Here is a 13,627-nt window from a genome sequence, read left to right as displayed (position 1 = left end):
GCATGGAGTAACAAAACCTGCCCCCAACAACACATTCCAACCTGACAGAATTGCCCAACCAATTGTCTTGAGTAGCTGAAAGAAAAAAATGACCAGATTTCTGTGCCTGACACAAATCAAACAAAAACAAAAACAAAAACAAAATATTCAGAGTCAAGTTTATTACTTACCAAACCTTCCCATCATCATCCTGCAAGTCAGAGAATTGAAAAACATTAAGATAGGTCATGAATAACCAGTTCAAGAAGACAAGAGAATGGCCCTAAAGGAGTTTTCCTTCAATATACAGAGGACAAACAACTTGTGCAAGCTCAGGGGGCTGAGAACATCACAGACCAGACCCAACTGTGCTGCAGGAATGCCCAGTGATGCCAGGAAACTCCATTTGAAATTAATATAAATGCTTAATTACATTTTTTACACACAATTATCACTTTCTTAGCCATGATGGTGAATGAGTAAATGTGCTTGTTGTGTGCATTTCCACAAATATCACCTATAGCACACAGCTTACAAGAAGCAAAGCCACCTGTCTCACTTTGACCTGTTTTCTCTGAAGAAAACACATTCTGTGTGAATGTTATGTGAAATACACACAGAGCCAGTGACATCGGCAGACAGATGCAGATGTTTCTCAGCTGAGAATCAGGCCCTGATTGGCACAGAGGAATTTAAAATTATTCAAATAATAATTAGCTTTTTCCATAGGTTTGCTCCTATCTGGATATGGGACACATTAAGCAGTAGCCTCTTAATACTGCCATTACTGTATAATATTAATTAGCTCCATAAAATACACGTATAAACACACATGCAAATCTGCAAACATCTTTCTTGCTGAAAAATCTCCAAACCCCAGCCTGCAGATCCATCACATCTTGCAAACCACATCTGGAAGAGAGCACAAACTCACTGCACTGTTCAAGGGCACAGGAGAGAGGGGAGAAATTTTGGCCCCCAAACCTGACCCAGAGCTCTGATCCTACAAAACCCACTGTGAGACCTTTATTGTCCACACAGAGACATTGTGATCTCATTTCTGATCTCATTTCTGAGCGCTTCCATCTGAAAGATCTTCCCCACTAAGCACCACATGGTGCTTCATTTATCTTCAAAGCCACAGGAAGCTGAGCCAAGGCTGCAGGGAGCCAAAACACTGATAAACTGAGGGAGGGCTCATGTAAGCCCCTCTTAGAAAAGCTGCCTTCAGGCCATGTGAAGGGAAACCTCAGCTTTCAGCAGAAGCCAAAATGCATGTCCAACTTTCTCCTTATAAAAAGGACTGTAAAAATATCAGGCAAAGTAAACTGGTGCAAAAACTGGAGAGGAAAGAGATTTATTTATTTATTCCTGCTGAGCTCTCCTCTCCTGTTTTAATTGTATCATTTCAGTTTAGAGAGCTAGGTTGAAGAATTGCCTTTTGTCAAAATAATTCTTCTCCAAAATACATACATTAAGCCCTTCACTTCATAGAGAAAAGAGTACTAAGCAGAAACCATATATATATATATATATATATATATATATATATATAGCTATATCCAGGAGGCAAGGGGGAACAAGGCTCACAAAAGTCACTTTCACTTAAAAGCTTCTAAGACACAAGAATTTCCAGAGGACATTTCTCCCTTGCAGCACACTTTCATAAACCAAGCCATTTCCATGTAATTAAAAAAGCCCCACATGAAGGGATTTCATTAATTTAGCAGGGATGAGGGGGAAAGATTAAACTTCTCTCTCATCCTTAGAAATGGTCTCAACATCCTGAAGCAATGAAGAATTTTGTTCTTACTCTGTTGTGGTGGTCAGCTCCTCTGAGACATGAGTGGTCTGCAGGAGGCCTTCACGTTTCTGGAAAGGAAGGTGGAATTAGCAAAGGAGAAGCTCATCAGGGGCTCGTGCAGCATCTCTCAGAGCACCAGGGGACAGAAGTGGATGAATTCACTAAGATTCACAGAGGTGAAAGAGCTGACACAGGAGGGTGCACCCCCAGGGCAGTGGCACTGATCAGGCTGATGGCCAAAGGGATGTTTGGGAAATGTGTATTTACACACCTATATTTGCAGTTAACTGCCTCACTAACAACTTAGAGTTTGTCAGCCTGTCCTGGGTTGCAGTGTAGGATGTACACAATGCATTTATTCCATCACCATCTCCATGAGCTGTTGGAACCAGGTGGGGCAGTGTTTTCCCAGGCCCCTCCTTTGGGCTCTTCTGCTCATGGCCCATCAATGCCTTGCCCAGGACTCACAGGGAACTCCCTCCAGGAGCTCTCTCTGTTTAATGGGCCATCAAGGAGCCACTGCACGACTCCTCATCCCATTGGGAGATGCTCCCAATGCCCAGGGGGAGGAGCCAAGCATTCCCACCTGGAGAGAATCTGGGATTTGGGACAGGACAAGCAGCCCTGACCCACTGGATTCCCAGAGGAGCAGAGCTCCCAGACCTTTCTGTGGGATCACTGCTTCAGGAAGAGCCCCTCACCTGGACTGCTCCCCCCACCCTGCTCAGGTTGTATTCTGACTCTGTCAGTGGTCTTTGTGTTATTGCATTTATTTTATTTTATTTTACCTTTTTTCCTTTCTTCTTATTAAATTGTATTCCTGACTTGGAGCCTCTCACTGGTTTTGCTTTCAAACCACAACACAGTCCCATGTGAGATCCCTGCAGGGCAGCTGGTCATGTCACAGTGTCAACCAGCACTTTGCCACATCTGTCAGCCTGACTCTTCTGGGACAGGAGTGACAAGGATGGCTGTTCCCAGGCCAGGGCTCCAGAGTGGCTGGCCCAGCTCTCCTGGAGCAGGAATGGCACTGGGGACACTGACACACACCTGACAGGGACACATCCTCCAAGGAAACACAGGGAGCACTGGAAGTTCAGCTGATGCTTTCACAATGAAGAGCACTTCCCTGACACCAGGTTGTCTCTGCTTGGCATAATTTTCTGCATGAATAAGGAATCTCTTACCCAAGAGAAACAGCATGTGTTTAGACAGTTTCAAAATACCTCAGAGGGTGGAAGTGCTTTGACCTGAGTGAAAAACTCACTTAGCATCTCCATGGGTTCCTTTCAAAACTATGCTCAAAGAGAGGAATTTCTTTCCTCTCTTCTTTGTGTTCAAAAAGCACAGAAGGAGCTCAAATCTCAGCAGCCATCTAGGAACCAGAATGACTTAGGGGAGGGTTAATAAAGCTTTCCAGCTCAGCTAAGCAAGGAAAACAACTTCCCTGGGCACCAGCTCTGTACACCTTTACCACCTCTATCATTTTCACCAGATGAACCTCAAAGAACTTTAGGAAGAGAAGAGGGAGAACAGTTTTGAGGAGAAACACATCTTTCCCCAGAAGAAGTTCTAGAAATGAGAATTCCAAAGCTGCTGGGAGGGAAGGAGCGTGGCTGGAGGCGTGGAAGAACTGTTCCAACTCCATGCCTGGGCTTTGTGCTGCCAGGCTGGCCATGCCCTCACAGCCCTCCCTTCCCTATCACACTCCTATCTCATCCTGCTCCCCGAGGGAGCCACGGGAAGAGTGCCAGGAGCTTTGGGGGAAAAGCCAGCATGACAGCATGGATGGAAAAAATGAGGAGGCATCTGACAGGCCAGTATTTTCCTGCACACAAAACAATACTGTCTTTATTCCATCCCACCACGTCTCTGCTTTGTTACCACAGGGCTCAGGACCTTCCTGAACCCTGGGGAGGAGATGGTGTAACCTGTGAACAAAAGCTCAGTAAGTGATGAGTAATGCCTGATAAGAAAGAGGGATGGATTCCAACACTGGCTCCAGTGGAAAAGGAAGCACTGCTCCCCCTCCCAGGCAGCTGAGCATGCTGCTCTCACAGCAAGCCTGGGTCTCCCACCTCACTATCCAAAAGTAAATATCATTCCTTGATAAAAACGTTGATTCCTTCCAACCACTGGCACCAGACACGCTTGTTCGTCATCTTGCCTTGACTCTGACCTTTCTGTCTGCAACTCAGACTAAAAGGGAATTACTGCAAAAATCCCCCAGATCTCCCAGCAGCAGCAAGGTGGGACATGCTGCAATTTTAAGAATGAGGCTGAGGAAAGCTAAGCATAAAGGATGACAATTCCTGAGCCTTGCAAAAATAACCAACACGATGAATCTTAAGGACAATTTTTACACTTAATTCTGTGAACTTTTTTGTTGTCCTGAATTAGGGTATTTCTTCACCATGCAAGTTCACATTTCTAATAGAAGGCAGTAGAGTCAGCTGGAAAAATCTCAGCATTTTCAATTCTCACTGGAAGCATCACCAAAACCAACAGAGTTTCTCTCCTCCCTGAGAGGGGCTGGAATGACAGGAACGTGTTGAGTGACACCAACATGTATCACCCTCAACTCTTAACTCAGCACTTAGAGCAGCTTCTCACAGGATTTTAACTAGAAGACCCACCTAAACCCTTGCTCTGCCAGGATCCTTCTTGAATAATTTGGGCATACACTGCCATGGTTACCCAATTTCCCATTTCACACACACAAAAAAAAAAAAAAAAAAAAAAAAAAAAAAAAAAAAAAAAAAGCAAGAAAACTAATTTCTGGAGGTTGATTTCAAAAAGGTTTTCAAGTTACTTCCAAGTAACTCTTTCAGGAACTCAGGTCTTGAGAGGGGCTACATCATGGAGCCATATGAAATAATAAAAAAAAAAAAGTGGTTTCTTGCTGGGTTGGTCTTGTAGTTGTTCCACGTAATACGGAAAATACAAATAACTAAAGGTTCTTCCTGCCAAGGAAGGTAAAACAGAAAGTTATTTCCAAAACACTTGTGGGTTTCTGAGCAAACTAACAGTGCAGGACCAAAAATGAATAGCACTGACAGACCCAGATTGAGCTATCAATATTTCTCTAAATCAAAGATTTTTAATTTAAAAAAAACATGAAACACCTTAAAGTCTCAGTCTGTCACCTCAACGTGCTAAAGGAAGAGAAGAATTTAATGGAAAGGTAGAATCACCATGGAACTGTGGAGATCTGGATAATATCTCAGGACAGTGAAAGTAGGAGGAAAAAAGAGCTCACAGCACTTACACAAACTCATAAGGTGTTCTGCATTGCTCTGGGATGGGCTGTGCAAATGCACACATCTTGGCTGAGCAGTAACTTGCTAAACCTCTTTATTTTCATGGTGTAAGCACAGTCCTGTTGGGGAAGCAGCACCTTGGGGATCTGCACAATGTGGGGACAGCTCAACAAGTGGATAATGAAAGTCACCCATGAAAATGAGACTTTCAGTCTCATAGTTTTGAGGTGTGCTCCTGCACCAAACTCCCACAGCATCTTGCATGGTTTTCTTGCTGCAGGGTCAGTTCTGAAAGACTTGCACAGAAGTCACTTCAATTGTTTATTTGCCCCCTCAAACATACACCCAAGCAAGAAGAGGCATCTAAATGAAAACCTCTCAGTTAACACCTTATGTTAACTGTGATTAGTTTGACAGAACCCTGTTTATTACTGGGAGATGTAACAAGAGATCACTTTGAAACAAATTGGTAATAGTGACAATAATCTTCTTATTAGTAGTTTTCCTATTTGGATTAGGAACAATAGTCACCATTCTGTTTGTCACTAGTATAACAAAGGCTAAACAAAATCCATTTTAAGAGATCTGTGTTACTGAACCAGGGTGTATTTTTAGACTAGATTATAGATGCTGAACTACAAAAATTCAGTTTACCAAACTATAAGGCAAAAGTTCTTTTTCCAGAACAAACATGCTCTGTTTCATACCATCCCTCACTTTCCATTTAAATAAACAAAGCTGAAGAGTTGCAAGCTTTTCCTAACAGTGGATTAGGGACTGAGAGAAGCCTTCTCTTGCACAGGCCCAGCTGTGGCCATGTCAGGACTCCAGATCCAAGTGCAAAAGCCTCTTTAGGTTTTAACTTAACTCCCACTATCCCTGACACCTTCAGGAGACCTGACTCCCTTGGGGACACAAGTTTTGCTCTCTCCCCTGCCTAGTTTCTTGCAGCCTTTATGCCATCCTAGTCTCAAGACCCAAGGACTCTGGTGAACCAGTTGGTGTCTCCTCTATATCCCTCCAAGAGGAAAAGAAGTGGAAACCTCCTCCCCAGCCTTCCCTCTGCTGCAGAGGTGGATGGTTCTGAAGCTTGAACTAAGGACAAGGAAAGGGAGGCTTTATCTCTCTACCTAATATTTTTTCCTGCCTTAGCAGTTACAAAAGGCACTTCACTGTATTGGGTTGGGCAGAAGGAGATTTTTAGCATCAGGGTGTGAGAGAGCTGCTGACCAGCTTATATTTACATATTCCTCCTTATCTTTCCAAGACAGACAAAAGAAATTTAAAAATAAACCAGTCTCCCATTTACATTCATGCTACTTTATAACTAACTCACTGTTCTTAAATTCTCACTTAAATTCTGAAACAACTAAAGCAACTCAAAATCACCTCCTATAGGTAATAAACACATTTTTTGTGAACCAGGGAGCATCCATCATCTTCTCATTTACATCACACCCTGCACATCTAGAGCATCCAGGCAGGCAACCTGGAAAACACCATTAGTTAAACATAAAGAAAAATGAAGCTCATCACATCAACCACTCTGCATCTTGTAAGAGGATTCGGGTTTGCAAAACAGTGTGTGGGATCACTTTATCTCCTTGATTCTTGAAAGGAAACTCATATCTGGAACAGCAAATGGCACTTGCAGAGTGAGTGCCACAGCAGGAGCAGAGTGCCAGCTGGAAAACATCTGCCTGGGGTGCAGCAGCTGGGAGAACTGGGTTCCCATGAGAAGCTTTCACTGAGATAGAAGGCAAGAAAAAAGGAAAGTACAAAGCAAGAGTCTTTGTAGAAGGAAAGGAAATGGTTGACACCATTGAGAAAGGAATAACTGGAGCAGTATCTAAGGCAGGGGGGAAGCAGTGAGGGTTCCTTAGGTCAGATCTCTTCCCCCTATCTAAGGAAAGCTAACAAAAACACAAGGCTGTGAAAGAAATGATGAAAGTCTACCAGGCCCGCCAAGGAAAACAACATGTCTAAGTCTGCACATGAAGTCATTGGGGAAAAAACAACCCTGCTAACAGCCATTCCAGACTAGGGAGATTTTATGTGCTGAAACTCCTTCCTGTGCTGTTGAGGTTTCAATGGCTTCTCTGCAAAAAAATGCATGGAAAAAAAAAAAAAAAAAAAAAAAAAAAAAAAAAAAAAAAAAAAAAAACCAACCTGCATTGGAATGACAGAAATTACAAGCCCAATGGTCCTTTATACAAAATCCCATTGCATACTCTGAGCTTGCTGTTGCAATAGCAAAGGGTGGCCCCAAACCTACTGAAGATGTGCTGCTCTTGGGGGGGGTCTCATTTAAACACACGCAATCCAAAAATGCATTCCTGGGCCTGGGACTCACCAAGCAACTGGGACAAACATTTTTCTGAAGGACAAGAGGTGGGAGGGAATGGGTGGGAGCAGCCCAGGACTGCAGAATTCCCCTCTGTTCCTCCCAGGAGTTGGTACTCACCCTTACAACCACCACCTGCACAGACACGTGCTCAGGCAGCCGGATGGGAGCTCGGAAATGCATGGCCAAAGCCACCAGGAGGTGAAGGATGGAAATCAAATTCTTGCCATGGATGGCTGCAGGGAACAAAGAGAGATGAAGCAAAAGCGAAAGAATAAAAGTGAGGTATTATTTTGAACGAATGGCTCTGGGGGGAAAAAAAGGCAGTGAAAAATGATTTTGGTCAACACATCTTTTTCATCCTGAATTAGTGAGGTCTACAGTGTAACTTCACAGGGAGCAAAGCCTGGATTCATCCCTTCCTTTAAGCCTAACAAATCCAAACCCTCTCTGATCACAGACAGGCAAACCCAACCACTTGCTTTTCCCTGCACTGGAGGAAAGTGCTCTTAGCAGACTTCCTAAGTGATAACACACACACACATTGAGATATAAAACACAGTAAGAGTCCTTACAGTCAACATTCCACTTGATTGTCCAGCCATGGGGTCGGAGCAAATCGTGGACAGCTTCCAAGACAGTCTGCAGCTTCTGCTTCTGCCCAATTTCAGACTGTGTCACCTCTGCCACGTTCAGTTTACGGTCGGCCAGTTTTTCTGCATTAAAAAAAAAAAAATAAATAAAATGAAAAGGGCAGACAAAACCAGATTAAACCATGGGGAGGTAACAAGCACAAACCACTAGAGGAGTCCATTAGAATTTTTTTTTCTAAGAGAATTATTTTCCTTGGGAGGAAAAATAGCTGAAAGTAAAGCTCTCACCACCAGAGTGTCTCAGGTCCAATAAAAATGTGACAAGGCTGGGAAAGGCTGGCTGAACATGCTCATCAATCAGGTGTCAAAATATGTAACAACTTTCAGCCAGACATCAAGCTAGCAGCAATATTAATTATACCTTCCAATTTCTTTCACTGCAGAAAAGCATTTGGCACAACACACCCTTCACTGCACAAGGAATCTGCACAGGGGTAAAGGAATCTGCACAGGGGTAAAGGACATTTTAAAGTTAGTTTAGGACAATAAATGGGAAATATTTTATGTGAACATTGATAAGCTTTATTTCAGGTTAGCTGAAGGCATGAATTCAAGGTAAAGCACATTTTGCATCCTCAAACCCCCAAGATTCATATGAGCCAAGATTAGCTCAGTGGAACTAATTGTAAAAGTTGGTACAACCTTGTCATGTTGTTGACATTGTCACATCATAGTTGATTACTTCCAAAATGAAATAATGCAGGAAAATGCGTAAAATTCCATTACTGAAATTTCAGTTCTATTTATGTAACATAATTATTTGTGGCCAAAGTTGTAGACAACTCGTTCTTCAACTTCATCTTCTCTTGTTGTGGCCCTTGCAAAAGACACAGGAGCTAAAATTCTCTAAAAAAAAGAAAAATCAGGGAGCTGAGGAAGGTGGGGTAGAGTCCTCCAGCCACCAGAGCAATGGGAACAGCTGATCTCTGTTCTCTCTGTACCCATGAAAAATTTGGCCACACTCACTGTGCTGATCTGTCCAGGGGGTCAGGACTGGTTGGCCACATTCCAATTATATCTACTCCACTCTCTAAAACAAAAAACACACTTCACCAAAACTGCCTTCACAAAATGAGATGCCAAAGAATCGGAAAACTCTTTCAGAAATGTTTCAGAGTTGTCAAAATTCTTCTTATTCCAATAACTTATATATTTCTGCTTTCAAGTTCAAGAGTATGCTTCTTCTGGATATTTTATCTAGCTGAAGGTAATGTTTTTTGGGGTTTTTTAAGTGGCAAAAATACAAAAGTATTCTAGTTCCCCAAAGAGAAAAGACTTGCAATTTATCAACTAACAAATGCATTGAACATCTTGACTATTTCCAGCAATCTCAAGTAGGGAATTTTTATCAATATTATTTTATCAAGATTATCAAAACACAAGCAAATTAATTTTTCAGTTACGTGTTAGGGCTCCTGCCTATTCTCAGCCCAGGTTAGCTGTTAGTCAGCAAACAAATTTATGTCCTTTCACACCAACATTATGTGTACCAGACCATTTCAGCTTCTCTGAGTGGCACTAATTGCACCATGATAAAATTAACTAAACAAGGAGCTCCACCTCAATCAACCATTTACTAATATTTCAAACTGTTTCAGCATAAGCCTAGTGATAAACTGTTGTGTTTCACCCTTTTTTTGGGGACTGGCTATCAAGACAAAAGGCCTCTCACTCACAAGGAACGGTCAACTGTTGAAGTTTAATGACCACACCATGTAAGTTTTTCTCCTGTAAGGTGAAGGAAGAGGAAGGAAGGAACAAAGACACTGCTGGGGCTGAGCTGTGGTCACTCCAGGTCAGGGGAGATGCATCTGCTCTCCAGTCAGAGGCCCAGAATGAAGGAAATTAGTAAATCACAACATCAACCTGAGTCTTCTCCACTGTGCTCCCTGCACCAACACACATAGCAGAGATGGAAGGGAGATGCAGAATCCCAAATTCTCAGCCAAGTGTATGCCCTCGTGTGTCTTTCACACAGAAGTGAACATTTTCAGCACATGCCTGCTGCCATGCATTCTCTTTTTCTTTTTCCCCCTAAAGGCAACAGGACCTCAAAACAGCTCTTCTCAGCCCAAAAGCTTTCAAAAGCAAACTACACTGACAAAATTTTGGGCTGCACAGCTTCTGCTTGGCACCATAAACATGAACTCTTCACTCCTTTTCTACCCTGTATTTCAGCTGTCTAGACCTACAGTTAGTCAATGAAATACACCCAGGAACCATCTGGATTTCCTCCCCTTCTCAGATGGAGAAGCTGAGGCAGCTTTAAGTGAAAACAACCATCTCCCTGAGATGTTGAGTCACTGCACAGTTTGCAGCTTTGGAAAAGGTTCATTTTGGGCCCTCCCAATCCTTAGGGTTGCCCTCTCTTGTGTGGACTCACCCAGCAGCTTTTGCAGCACCTGCCCATCATAAAAGTCCTCTTCAAGCTGTTTGACAATGATTCTCTCCTCCACCAGCACATCGTTAATCCAGTCAATCAGAACCTGCAAGCACAGAAAAAGCACTTGGTCTAAAACCAACTGAAATAACTTTCCTTTCCTTCACAGCAGTATCCAGGACTGTAAAATTGCAATCATATTTATGTATTTCCACTTTGCAGAGATAAGACCTGAATAAATAAAAAAAATAGACTAAAAAGCATCTCATTGTCCCCTATTGTTTTTAATTGTAATTAATTGTAATTAATTGACAACAGGACAAGGTATTTTATCCTCAGCTGTTGCAGAATACAAAAGTCCAGAATTAAGATCTTAGTTAAAAGGATCTGATAATCATTTTACAATTTTAACAGTTCCCATATGCTGACTACCATAACTATAAAAATCATTCAGTCACCTGTAAAACACGACTAAGCATAAAAGAACCTTAAAAAAGAAAAGGAGCTAAATTTCCCAGGGGCCAAAGACAATTATTCCAAATTAGTTACAGGAAAACAAGCTTTGACTATTTGAAGCTGGTAGTAGCATTCTCCTCCAATTTACTGGAAATTTAAATTATTTTCACAAAGGTAACACAGATCTGTGGGAAGAGACACAATGTTAACTCCTGCTGCTTCCTTGGTTCTGTAAGAAAATAATATTGTCAATCACAGACATGCAAATTCCATTGACAAGAGCAACCTACAAATAAGCTTCATTTAAAGATTATTAATCTTTAAATCTTTAATTTGCATCATATAAAGTTGCAGATTCTTTAAATTCACCCTTCTGATTAGATCCCATATTTCTGCCTGTTCTTGGCAGTTGTGATGGCTATGAAAGTCCTGGGGTTTTAATAGACAAGAGACTGTGAAATAAAAGCAAATAAACAAAATAGATGCAGGTTTGCAGTGGAAAATACTCACTTTGGGAATCCAAGGGAATACAAGCATTTCAATATGTTGGTCACTAGGATATTAAAGTTTTTTCCACGTGGCTACTGATGTTCATTCAGCCTAAAAACCTCAAATAAGTCTGGCTGGGCTTAGTGACCGTGGAAAAGTTTACAATCCAAACATGAAATTCCTCATGTACCTCTAATCCATGTTTTTAGTGCTTCCAAAGCATGCTGAAAATACACAGGGCTGAAAGTCAGCTCTATAAATAGGGACAGGAGGGAAGAGACAGATTTTAGCTGAGTGATTTGGCAAGTGCTCAGTCCATGGAAAGCAAAGATCAGCATCAGTGCTCACCTATGGAAATCCCCTTTCCCCTCTAAGCTCTCCAGAGGGATTACAACTTCAACAATAAAAATGACTCTGCCAAAGAGCTGCCTTGGAAAATAAAGGTTTTCTGATAAGTTATTCACTATTCTACATCAGCAACTTGTGCCAGAAGTGTTCTCCTCTCACCCAGGTACAAGAAGAGGGGAGGTGGTTGAGGACAGATGGATGCACAAGGATGAACTCTGCAGCAGCAGCAGCATCCTCACCCCATTGCTCCTCCCCTGTGGCAAGTCAGCAGATGATTGCCACAGCTGGAAGCCAATGAGAAGCACAAAATTATCTTTCACCTCAAAAACTTCACCAGTTACACAAAAAAAAAAAAAAAAAAAAAAAAAAAAAAAAAAAAAAAAAAAAAAAAAAAATCAGTCCTAGAGAACAAACCGTTATCCAGAAAGAGATTTTCAAAGGTGATTGTCTAATTCCATAAATATACAAGCCTGAAACACATAGACATCCATAAAAAAAAAATCAACCAAAGAAATCAAAATCATAAAAGGTTTAGGTCTTCTGTGAGATTTACAGAACAGACTTTCAAAAATTATCTGAAGCTCAGCAGAAGATATTTAATTATCAGATCCCATTACAGTCCCTCTAAGAAGAGGCTGAATTTAAGAGAATTCCTCAAAAGCTTTGTTAAAGGAAGACTCAGGATGATGCTAAGCTATTTGAAACTATTAACAAACATTTTATTTTGTTTGTCCTGTGCTGAATGGTCCTGAAGTCAGAATCTAGGAAATGCCAAGGAATTAAAAATAAAAGAATAGAATGTAAGATCCAAGATCCCATTTCCAAGAGTGCAGATACACAGGAATCACAGTACAGGGTCTTAAGAAAAGATAATAGTTACAACTATGTGCTAATTAAATGTTTCACAAAAATTTAGCACTGAAAAACTTTAAGTCAAAAACTACAAAAAAAGACACAAATTAAACAGGTCTAGCTGTAATTATTTTATTATTTATTAGTTTAGTACTTAAATAAAAAAAATATCCCAAAGGACATTTTAACTTCTCTACTATTCAGATTATAACTCCAGCTCCACTAGAAAAAAATAATTTACAGAAGAAAAAAAAATCCAGGTGGTTTTCTACAAGAGCTGTTGAAGACTGAAAAAATACTGTAATGAAAAATATCCCAAGCCTTTCTTGATTATGTCTTAATTAGAAATCTGGAAAAAAATTTCAGCAGTTTTTTTTTTTTAACTTTTACAGAGAAAACACCACGTTGCTCATTGAAATGATGAACGTGCAGAAACAGCTTCTGACGCTGCTCGTGGCAAGTCAGCTCTCTCTGGTTCTCTGTGATTTCTCCCTTTATAAAAATGCAGAAGCACAAAATATTCAATAACCTGAATGTCTCAAAATTTTAGCAGCCCGACACAGGCACATTGGTGCTTGGTGGGAAGCAGAAAAGAGCTTTTTCCTCTGCATGAAAAGATGCTTAACCTCGATGTGTCTGGTCTTACACTCCTCTATCTATTCCTTCCTTCCTGTGCCAGCACTTCGCACAACTGCAGCTCAATTCTGGGCTCATAAAAAGCTGCTTTTCTATAGAATAAAATAATAATATAATATTATTTTCTATAATTGTAACGTATGTATATGTAACGTATGTATATGTAACGTATGTATATGTAACGTATGTATATGTAACGTATGTATATGTAACGTATGTATATGTAACGTATGTATATGTAACGTATGTATATGTAACGTATGTATATGTAACGTATGTATATGTAACGTATGTATATGTAACGTATGTATGTTATATACATATAACATATATAACATATGTATATATAACGTATGTATGTTATATACATATAACATATATAACATGTACATATATAACATATACAACATATACATGTTTTATATA

The 13,627-nt window shown here is 40.8% G+C and overlaps 1 protein-coding gene across 3 annotated transcripts in view; it reads right to left on the bottom strand.

Moving 5' to 3' along the window:
- The window catches only part of PARVB (parvin beta), a 48,179-nt gene that overhangs the window by 10,749 nt on the left and 23,803 nt on the right, over positions 1–13,627 (bottom strand). For all 3 annotated transcript variants that reach the window (XM_083859114.1, XM_083859116.1, XM_083859115.1), the window contains exons 4-8: positions 10,424–10,526; positions 7,963–8,103; positions 7,508–7,623; positions 1,793–1,851; positions 171–190 (exon numbers count right to left, since the gene is read on the bottom strand). In XM_083859114.1, the coding sequence (XP_083715240.1) occupies positions 171–190; positions 1,793–1,851; positions 7,508–7,623; positions 7,963–8,103; positions 10,424–10,526 (439 nt within the window). The remainder of the gene's footprint in view (positions 1–170; positions 191–1,792; positions 1,852–7,507; positions 7,624–7,962; positions 8,104–10,423; positions 10,527–13,627) is intronic.

Source organism: Zosterops lateralis (assembly GCF_965231275.1).
Source record: "Zosterops lateralis genome assembly, chromosome: 4".
NCBI classification, from domain to species: domain Eukaryota; kingdom Metazoa; phylum Chordata; class Aves; order Passeriformes; family Zosteropidae; genus Zosterops; species Zosterops lateralis.
This window is presented reverse-complemented; position numbering and strand designations above follow the sequence as displayed.